Below are 10274 nucleotides of genomic sequence, written 5' to 3' on the forward strand. Positions count from 1 at the left end.
TTAGACCCGCCGAAGGAGTTAATATTCAAGAAACGAAGTTCAGTACAATAACTGAAAAGTTTCTGAAATTAAGCGGAGGATTATAATGGATCCAGGAGCAACAGTTCATTGGCGTGCGGCGTTGGCTGTCGGAGTAACAAGTTAGCGAAAATTCTTTAGGTTCCAGGCCCTTGATGAGTTAATTGGCTTTCGTCATGCGCATGCTTTTGATTCTCAGTAGGACACTTGGAACATTTCCACAGTTAAACTGGAGATTATAATGGGTAAAAATGCTTAAAATCCATGGGCGTGCGGTTTCCTCCTTGGCGGCGATAACTTATCGCATACGCTCAAATTTTTGCCACTTTCAAAGTGGATTTTCCTCACGCAGTGCGCAGTATTCATTCAGTATTTCTCAAATCTCCATTCGCCGATTCGGCAGTAGTTTCGACTCACAACACGTAAATGGAAATATTTCTCGTGATCCGAAACAGGTTTTCCTTATCAGGCGAGTTTCCTCGGGAAGTACGCACGCGCAGTAGTTTCCCGGCAATACGGCCGTAAATTTTTAATGCACATTTTTATTCCAGAAAGCTCAACTAAAGAGGGAAATCCCCGTTCCAAATACGCCCAAATTCCTCCCCAGTTTCTCGATTACTTTGTTAGCGGGCTAATAATAGAGCAGGAAATAACGCCCTATAATATCAGCTGAAAGCGGCGCTGTTCGTGAAGTTACATAAATAAGAATTTTCCCTCAAAGCGAATAAGCGGCGTCACTTACGCGTACCTTTGCGAGCCGAAAGCGGCGCTTCGCCGTGCGGGAAAAAGTTTTACCGCACGCAAATGAATGTCGAAACTCGCCGCGCGCGTTTGACGTTGACGCGCGTGACGTGGAACTTCCAATTGAAGGCGCGAAAATTGACACGCGCGCGCTAGACGGAAACACATCGTATCCAGCTCGTGCGAAAAGTGACTTCCCGGTCACCGGCTCCTTACCGACCGTCGGGGGGGCCTTCCTCGGGGGAAACCACCACTTTCCAACGCTCGTTAGGTGAACAATTTCTTCTCATGCAAATGTCATTTTCAGGTGAAAATCCTAGTACCAAACAGCACAGCTGGAATGATAATCGGCAAAGCGGGTAATTACATTAAGCAAATCAAGGAAAGCAGCGGGTCGTACGTGCAAATCTCCCAAAAAGCCAAAGACGTCAGCCTTCAGGAGAGATGCATCACTGTGATTGGTAAGTTTGGGCAATTTTTTTGTTATCGGGCACTTTCATGAGGTCACTTTCACACTCACGTTCAGTCACAGATTCGGAACGGCGAATCAACATCACGCAATTAATTATTGCAGGAATTATTCAGACATATTGTTGATGTTGGTGAAATTATCGGTGAAGAATGGATCGAGTCGTCGGGATCAATTTGATCGTGTTTTTTTCTATCGAGAAGACATTGTGGATTCGATGATGCGGCATTGATAGTATGTGGAGAATTTAACAGCACTAATCTTTCAGGAATTTTCGATCGTCTTTGAGGTATTCTTTATTTCAATCCTGACTTTGCCGGCGCCTGGAAAAGTGTTTTGCTGGGCGCGGAGGAAAAGTAAGGATTGCGGGATATTGTCGGATTCGGGATGAGTCTAGGGAGGTTTAAAGAGAAACTCAGGTGCGGGTTAGAGGGCCGAGGTGCCAGTTAGATACTGAATCTTTTGAAAATTCGCTTTTTCGAACTATCCTGCATTGCCGGGGACGCCCGCACGAGGACCTCGAGCGAGAACAAGTCAAGAAGCGGTTCCAGCGATTTCTGTGGCTTCGCCGCTGCTGTACATTTTCCAACGTTTTAATAAAATGTTGTTTGCCAGATATGTATTTTGTTTTGTATCCCCTTCTATTGCAATTAACTAAATTACCTAAAACCACTCAATTTCGATTAAATATCTAGTCTTATTTGCTTATTGGAACGTCCAAAGGAAGTAGAACATTCCACATGCAACGCGTCGACATTGAAAGTTGTAATTAAGCAGATCGATGCGGATTTGGTTTTCGCCAAGGGTACATTTTCCAGGCCCAGTTTAACGATGGCATTGTTCAACTGACCCAATAAATGTTCCAGAAAACAATGGCGAACTGATTGGATACATTCCAGAATTAGAGCCTGGACGTTCGTGGAGCGCGGGCAAAATGGCTTTTGATATAAATCCGGAATCCACTTTTTTCTGTTCAATTAACTGAAATTTAGTAGAAGCCTCGACTGGTCAAGACAAGATGTTTGAGTGTTGAGGAGTGGTGACGCGGACCGTTCAGGATAATAATCAATAGGAAGCAGAGCCGGAACTCAGAGCGGTCATTTTAAAAGATATTTCTGTGATTCTCCGATGGATTAGAACGTGTAAAATCCTTTGAGGTCAGTAGATATTCACGAACATGGAGGGCAGTAGCTGAGTTTATCTCGGAACCCTTAAAATTCTTGGAGGGCGCCTACAAGGGAGGACCCATCACTCAACAAAATCGGAACAGTCTTACAATTCCGTCTCGGGCAGTAGCTAAGTCTTGCATCTGCGCCGTCAAGGATATTTTCTAGATCACTAAGTTTTGCGATAGGAAACCAGACAATATTATAGTGATACTGCTTGACCGTAGGCAACACGCCACACGTCCCGGACTGGGGAAATGCGGCCTACTACCGCGTGAGATTATTGACGAAGTTTGTCCTGGACGTTTGAATTTTCGTAAGGTGTTCGTAAGGAAAGCGATTGCCTAAAGGTGGGAGAATGGCATTGTCGCATAGCTAGCATTGAGGCTCTCTTTGTTGAGGCTCCTCTTAAGTTAGTACGCTTCGTCTTCTGCGGTGTAAACGCAGGCAGTAAACTGCATGCAGGCAACCCAACACGCGGCTCCTTGATTAACGGGTTCAAGTCTTAAAGCGGTTGTTTCGCAGCAAGTTTTTTTTTTAAGTCAACGAAGTTTGCTCATCAACGATGTGAACCTAGACGGCATTTATGAAAGTACCACGTAGGCAACCAGGTATACAGACTTGCTTGGAGGGAAGTGTGCACGCAGCAGCGTCTAAACGATTTAAAATAAGCGTACAAAGATGACGCGTCATGAATTGTCATGAAAGAGCTATGGGACGTTACAGCGCACCTGGTAGTTGCGTCCCTAGAAGCTGGTAATTGCAAAAATTTCACATTGTTGCTGTGTTTTTTTGTTCTTCACTGGAAACCACATTATATTCTTCCATTCCATAAAACGTCTCGATGTCACGGTTATAAAGAAAAATTTTCATGCAATATTCCCATTGGTCGCAGTCCCAGTTGTTCTTTCGACTTCGGTATTTCACACCTCACCGCAAAACTACTTTCAAAATTAATGTTTCTTATACGGGGTGTTTGCCCGCAAGCTTGTGCGACTCCTTGGTGGATAGAGGAGTTAATATTTTTACATTTACATTAAATACCCAGACAAACTCCTCTATGATATAACAATACGTTCCATTACCGTAATGAGATTTTCATGGAAATTGACCCAGTTTTCAAGGCGATAGGTATTTTGATGGCATAAGAAAATTTTACAAGGGATCATTTTTGTAAATTTAATAATATTGCAATGCACGTACAATCATCATCAAATAAGCCATTTCCTTTATTGTTATATAACAAAAATTGGCAGTCGTTCGTGTCGGAGCTGCTCACGTTGGGCTCAACGATCTAGGAGTGCTGGATGTAGCAAACAAAAAGATCCTCGGAACATGGGGTCGCCATGCATTAGTGTCTTTAAGTGCGTTATGTCGTCGCTAGAGGTGCGCCGTAGGCAACGAAGGACGCGAGCTGTCACGGTGACATCGCCTCCTTCGTCGCCGTGCGTTAGTGTCTTTAAGTGCGTTATGTCGTCGCTAGAGGTGCGCCGCAGGCAACGAAGGACGCGAGCTGTCACGGTGACATCGCCTCCTTCGTCGCCGTGCGTTAGTGCCTAATTTGTTAAAAAGTGCGAGCGAAACTGTGAAAAAAACAATGTTACATCCATTGGTTCTAGGTCGTTGGTTGGACTGCTAGCTAATAGAAAACCATTAGGTAGTAAAAACGGGTATTAGACCTTGCCCCAATAACCACTGTAATTAAGTTTGTGTTCGAACTAAATTCATTTATTCGTTACGTTGTCGATTTTTTCTCCTCATTACATGTTTTTTAAACAAAACCCAAACCAACCGCAAGCACGAACATTGAATGAAGTAATTGATCTCGTTTAGGCCGATTTTGAATACCATGTAACAACTTTAAACTGCCGTTTGTCTAATTTGTCGATGAGGTTTCTTGCACCTTGAACAAGGGAACAATCGTCAAAATTCATAGATGCCCTCTCGTCGGCGTTGTTAACGATTGTTTAATCGAAAGGCTCTATTACAGCGGCAATTACATATCAAATGATTTGTAAGCACCGCTGGTTGTTTGTTTTTACGTCCTTAATTTTTTTTCAGTTCCCCAGCCGTTTCGCGGAATTACCGGATCGTTTGTATTGAAATTAAATGATTAAAGGATCCTGGTCGCAAGGTCCGCATCATCTACTGACATTGATCAAAGACGAGCGATACCAAAGACCTTCAATTTTACCAGCTATTTGTGATTAGTCTTCAGCTTGATGAATTCGATTCTATTCTCGGCGTTGCACATCTTTATTTTTTTTTTAACACGTTTCCTAATAATCATTCTTTTCATTTCCATTTTCAAACTGGATATGTCGCTCGCTATCACTCTTTTCCTAGGGCGAAAATGTCGTAATCCTAACTAGGTTAATCGATACGACAACAAATTGTGACGAAATCTGTCTTGGTTTTTAACTGGGTTTTTAACCTACAAACATTCACAGATCTATAGTCAACATTAACATACTCTAGCATGCGTCGCAGTGTGTCACAAGTTCATCAGGTCATACGTGTGTGCTTTGTGGATTGTTTGCTACTATTTAGTTTGGTCTCCGTGTTGTAAATTTCATGTTGCGCTAATAAGTTGCCAAGGCCTTTGTTGTTGCTATGAATTAATACTGAGGATATCGCAGCGATTCGTTATTTCAAAAGAAATAAAGACGCTGGCGAACGCACCACAGCAGTACCGTCAAAATTCTGACTCCCTCGCCCTCGTCAATCGTCAATATCAACCCCCATTACAATCAGTCACGAGTAGGGTTCAATTTCATGAAATGATTATTTAAAGAATATTCTCGAACACCATTTTCAATTTGAAAGTCCTTTCTACACTATCACGTAAGAATACCAAATGCCCTCTGTGACAAGTGGAACGGAGATATAACGATTTCCTCGTTTATGCAGGCTTTGTGGGTTCCACCAGAACCTTCACGTCACGTCAACGTCACACAAGACTAGCTCTAGTACTTATTTTTGCTCAATAGTTTTTGGACAGCGGTTGGGCTATTCTTAGCAGAAATATTAGTTCGTGAAATATCTTCGAATATTTCACTTCAGATGAAACTTTTTATTCTTACTATTCTCAGATATCTACTTGTACTTGCGACCGTCAACCGTCAAATTTGTTTGACTTTATAGGTAGTTCTGTCAGAAATTCTCAATTATTACGTCATCACTTAACATGACATGTAAAGCGCCCACAGAGAGGCTGTTTACTTCATACGTTCATAAAACTGACGTTATATTTGTAAACAAAGATAATTTTTTACGTAACTTAGCGAGGTAAATAAAAACAGCAGTGTTTTTCTCCGCTCGCAACTTTTTCGAATCTTATCGATGGTTCTCTCATTGATTTTCGACATATTCGGTTCGCCATTGATAATTAAAAGATCGACCATATTTGCCATATTCGGCGACATTCCACGTATGCCAAATCGCTTGGACCAATTTGCTTAAGCTTTTCTTATTGCAGACAAGATGTCGGCTCAGATATGCCAAAGAGGCTCTCTAACAGCAAATAACTGTTCCTGTGATTATCTGATAATTTGTACTTTTTATCAACCTTTCAAAAACTAGAGAAAGTACCGTTAAATGTTTTTTTAAGATCACTAATATTTCCATTAGCCGTGTAGTGTCTCAAAGCAAGAACCTCTTTAGAGGAAACGTAAAATAAAAAAACATTTTCGATAATATCCTTCAAAAACTAAAATTTCCTTTGAATGCTTCACAAATGTCGCCCCAAAACCGAGAACCTTCCCTTGTATCCATCATTTGGACGAATTTGACAGATCTTCGCAACGACACTCTAACTTTACTTCGACCCTCTCATTCAAATGAATCTAAAAAACTTAATTTCTGCATTCTTCGGTAATTAAAAAAATAATAATTCTCTCATGAAGTGCCTCTATCTCTCCCTTTTTTCATTGAGAGTCGATTTTAGGACACCATACACGTAATAATGGAAGGAACCTCTTCGTGCGCGGTTCCCTATTATTTCCTCTTGTTATGTCTCCCTTTTAATTTTTTTGAAGGTGAAAAAGACCAGAACAAGCAGGCCTGCATGATGATCCTGAGCAAGGTGGTGGAAGATCCGCAAAGCGGCACTTGCCTCAACGTATCCTACGCTGACGTCAGCGGCCCCGTTGCCAATTACAACCCCACAGGGTCGCCGTTCGCCCAGCAGACGGCCGCAGCAGCCTTCGGTGCGTCAACGGCCAGCCTCAACAACACACTGAGCGCAGCCGCCGTTCAACAGGGGCTGGTTTTGAACGGCGCAGGGGCCGCTGGGCTGAGTCTCAGCCTCAACCTGACCGCGCCTGGACAGAGTATTGGCACGGTGACCGCGCAGCTTTTGGACCACGTCAAGGTAGGAACGATAATGTTACTGGCTGACGATTTATGTAAATTAATATTTCTATTCAGCCTTTCTTCAATAATAAAAAACCTCTCACTTTTAATTAGCGGTAATAAAGCGTCGTTACGAAACTAATTTAACAACTAACAAACATCATTTGTTTGGTTTTATGACTGTTGTGATTTCGCAAGAAACCGCACGCTTTCGGAATCGGTTAATTTTGACTATAAATGGGCGAATTCAGCAAATAAATGTGTAGTTTCGAAAACTCCGATGTTTTGAGTTCGAAAAAGTGAAGCTAATTCGGTTTTTATTTAACTATAAAACGGTGCTAATTAGGGGTGTAACGATATTTTCCTCAACAGCTCGGCTGAGAGACCTGTACAGCGTTATTCTAACTAAACCGTAAAGTAATTGCGAGTTTTTAACGATTGGATGGTATGGTAATTAGGTACTATGCCAGCTATGCTGCAAAAAATTACTTTTTTTTGTGCGAATGTCAAGATAGTGCGTTTTTGCCGTCTGAAAAATGATGTGGAAAGTTCCTCGATTACAGTATGCTTTAATTTTCTACGAGTTGCGCGGGCAGTGATAAGGAAATAAGCCCATTTCCTGCGGCTTGAGCCGGCATCCGCAGTGACGGAAAGCTAAGAAATGTCAACGGCCCGGTGGCCATTTTCCTGGCGCCTGCACCGAATTTCGAAGTTTAAAGAAGCGAATCCCTTTGACGGTCTCAAATCCTCATACTCCTCCGTTTTACCCTTGCTACCACCGAAGTGCCTGCATTTCTCAAATTAAGAGGTTGTTAATTCCTCGAAGTTGCTATACGAGGTTGTTCTCCCACCAATAGCGTAATGGGGCAATTTCCGCCCTAGTGAAGTTGACGTGTCGCCAGTGATATGGTGAATAAGGTTTGCACGTAATTAACGCAACAATAATGCACGCATTATGAAGCAAAGTGTTTCATAATAAAATGAAGCTTCGTTGGGTAAATGGGCTAATATTCTCATCTTTGTTTGGATTATAAAACAGGCCGTTTGTCACGTTTAGCCATAATTTAAAAGAATTAGGTTTATGCGCTCGTGTGTGGGCTTTAAGGCGAATAATTTCGTACTGCTTTATTAGACGCCCATACTTATTTTTGTCCGCATGGAAGAAACATTATTTGTCTTCATTTAAGTGTGTCTTATTTTTATTACACTGCCGGCGTTTTATTGAATGAGAACAGGACTGGGAATTTTAAGTAGTCCAAATTGTGGCACCGCCATGTGGAGAGCTTAAGCGGTTTTCTTGCATTTAAAACTTGTAAATAAATCTCGAAATATGTTTATTATCTTTGCGTTCACTGGACAGACACTTTCTGTTCTAGATCCAACTAAGAAGCGCCGGCCTGACCGAACCCCACATAGCCGAAATAACGGCTGCTTTGACCGTTCTGGCTAAATACGGAATCCTGGGCGTGGGTCTGGGTATAGGAAGTGCCCACACCGGGGCACTGCCTGTGTCCAGCTATCTGAGCATTATGGAGCAAACTGGGGCGAACGCCGCCACTACCGGCGTCTTCGGCGCTGTTGGCCAGATCAGTTTGGGAGAATGCCTTGGTAAGTGCACGCCACATCCGATATCCGTCATGGTATTTGTCGGCAGCGTTTTCGACGAGAAAAGCATCAAAATGATTGATAATTTCACTCAAACCACTGAGCTATTTCGTTTTTAATATTTCAAACAGGAATTCACGGCGAAGATATCCCGAGATCTTTGCGAAGATTGCGAACTGTCGCCCACATGTTGCCAGAAGTTAATTAATTAGGCAATTAAACTTGATAAAGTGACAATCGAAATCGAATCGAAGTTTCGAAAATCTGGCGACTGGATGGTTACAGTATACATCAATAACAGAGTGAAACGGCAAGAAATACGCTAAATTCTTACTGGTAAAGCTTTGTCATGTTGTGCCATTACCTCACCAAAATTCGCTTCAAATTAACACCGAATTCTCGTTATTTTTTACTCTCTGTCTCCTACCAAAACGGCTCTTGTTTCTTTTTCGTTTTTGGATATTATCCAGCAAATTTATTAGTTTTAATGCCCGAACATAATCCCGTTTTATGTCCTACAATGCACCAGTTCTATCTAATTAAATTCATCGGTTTCATTATGCAGAATACCGGTTTGTTAGTTACATGCAAAAATCACTATTTTCGACCACTTTGTAGGGCAATGCAGACAAACAATAGGCGCCAACGTAAAATTCCCTTTGTAATTGCAAAGGAGTTGAAAATGAAACCGGGAAATGCAGTCTTTTACATTATAAAGCCCGTTCGACATTTAATTATGCAAAAACATTGTATTTTTAGTAACGTTTTCTTCAATCTGACATTTTTAGCGTCAGCGCACTCATCGCTTATAAGGCGTCATGGCTTAAGGTGACGTCATTACCTTAGACTTCATCACCATGAATTAGTGTTTCATATGAAAAACAGATGGTTCAAAATGTAAAAAAACAAAGCTACGTTCACGTTGTCAAGGTGTTTGGGTTTTATTACCTTTATTTCACTGGAAGTGGACTAAAGTTACTTTAATTGTGCTTCCATCAAAGGTATATTCGACTTTAAAACGGCGGCGGGTAACACTTGTATCATCTCTCTAGGCTTTTTTTTATACAATAAAAAAGTTCAATTATTCCACATGAACAGTATCATTATTATAGACGTATGTTCGTTGACGGCTAGATAAGAGCACTCCTCCCGGCAGCCATATTGAATTTGAATTATGAGAGCGAAAACTGTCTGAATTTTTATCCGTCATCCGACCACTTTACCCTAATTGGTTATTTCAAATCAGTAAGGCGCATTTCAGACCAACCAGCTCATTGGTAACTTGTCAATCCTGATGGTTTTTTCTTGTCAACTTTTAAGGAATCACAACCTCAAACTTAATTTTATGTCATAACTACCTAATTTCGTTTATATTTTACCTCTCAGGCGTTGAATTTACTTTTTGAGTTCTCAATAACCGATAGTCCTAATTTACTACATATCATCGATGAAGAGAGAGTGTTATGCAAGAGGTTAAAGTCTCGTTCTTAAATGTAGGTGCAAACTCACCAACTCCGCGGTCTAGCCTGGAAAGGTATGATTCGACCTTCGATTATCCCTTCCGCCATCAGACTTCCGCCGCAACTGCGCCCATCACCCTGAACAACAACAGCTTCGGTCTCGGTACTAATCCACAAGTGGCCGTACTGAGCAAGAGCCCCACTCCTGCCGAGGTGAAGGGCCATACCGAAAGCAAGAACGTGGAGATTCCTGAAGTTATTGTCGGTGCCATTTTGGGTGAGTTGTTGACCAGTTTTGGATTTTTGGAAATCACAACACTGAACACACAAATTTGCGACACTAACGCGATTAACCTCACTTTAAAAAAGAAACACAGATCACCAGGACGTCAAGTTTTGTGCATGCGCACATCAAGTTTGACAGGGGTGGCGTTCGTTTATTTTTGAGAAACTATTTTCTTT

General features: G+C 41.8%; 1 protein-coding gene across 3 annotated transcripts in view; it reads left to right on the forward strand.

The window, feature by feature from the left end:
* pasilla (RNA-binding protein Nova-1-like protein passilla) overlaps positions 1-10274 on the forward strand; it is a 52325-nt gene that overhangs the window by 35255 nt on the left and 6796 nt on the right. For all 3 annotated transcript variants that reach the window (XM_066286380.1, XM_066286382.1, XM_066286381.1), the window contains 4 exons: positions 1067-1220; positions 6432-6766; positions 8124-8355; positions 9850-10089. In XM_066286380.1, coding sequence (XP_066142477.1) covers positions 1067-1220; positions 6432-6766; positions 8124-8355; positions 9850-10089 — 961 coding nt within the window. The remainder of the gene's footprint in view (positions 1-1066; positions 1221-6431; positions 6767-8123; positions 8356-9849; positions 10090-10274) is intronic.

The sequence above is a fragment of the Euwallacea fornicatus genome, chromosome 10, assembly GCF_040115645.1.
Source record: "Euwallacea fornicatus isolate EFF26 chromosome 10, ASM4011564v1, whole genome shotgun sequence".
Classification (NCBI taxonomy): domain Eukaryota; kingdom Metazoa; phylum Arthropoda; class Insecta; order Coleoptera; family Curculionidae; genus Euwallacea; species Euwallacea fornicatus.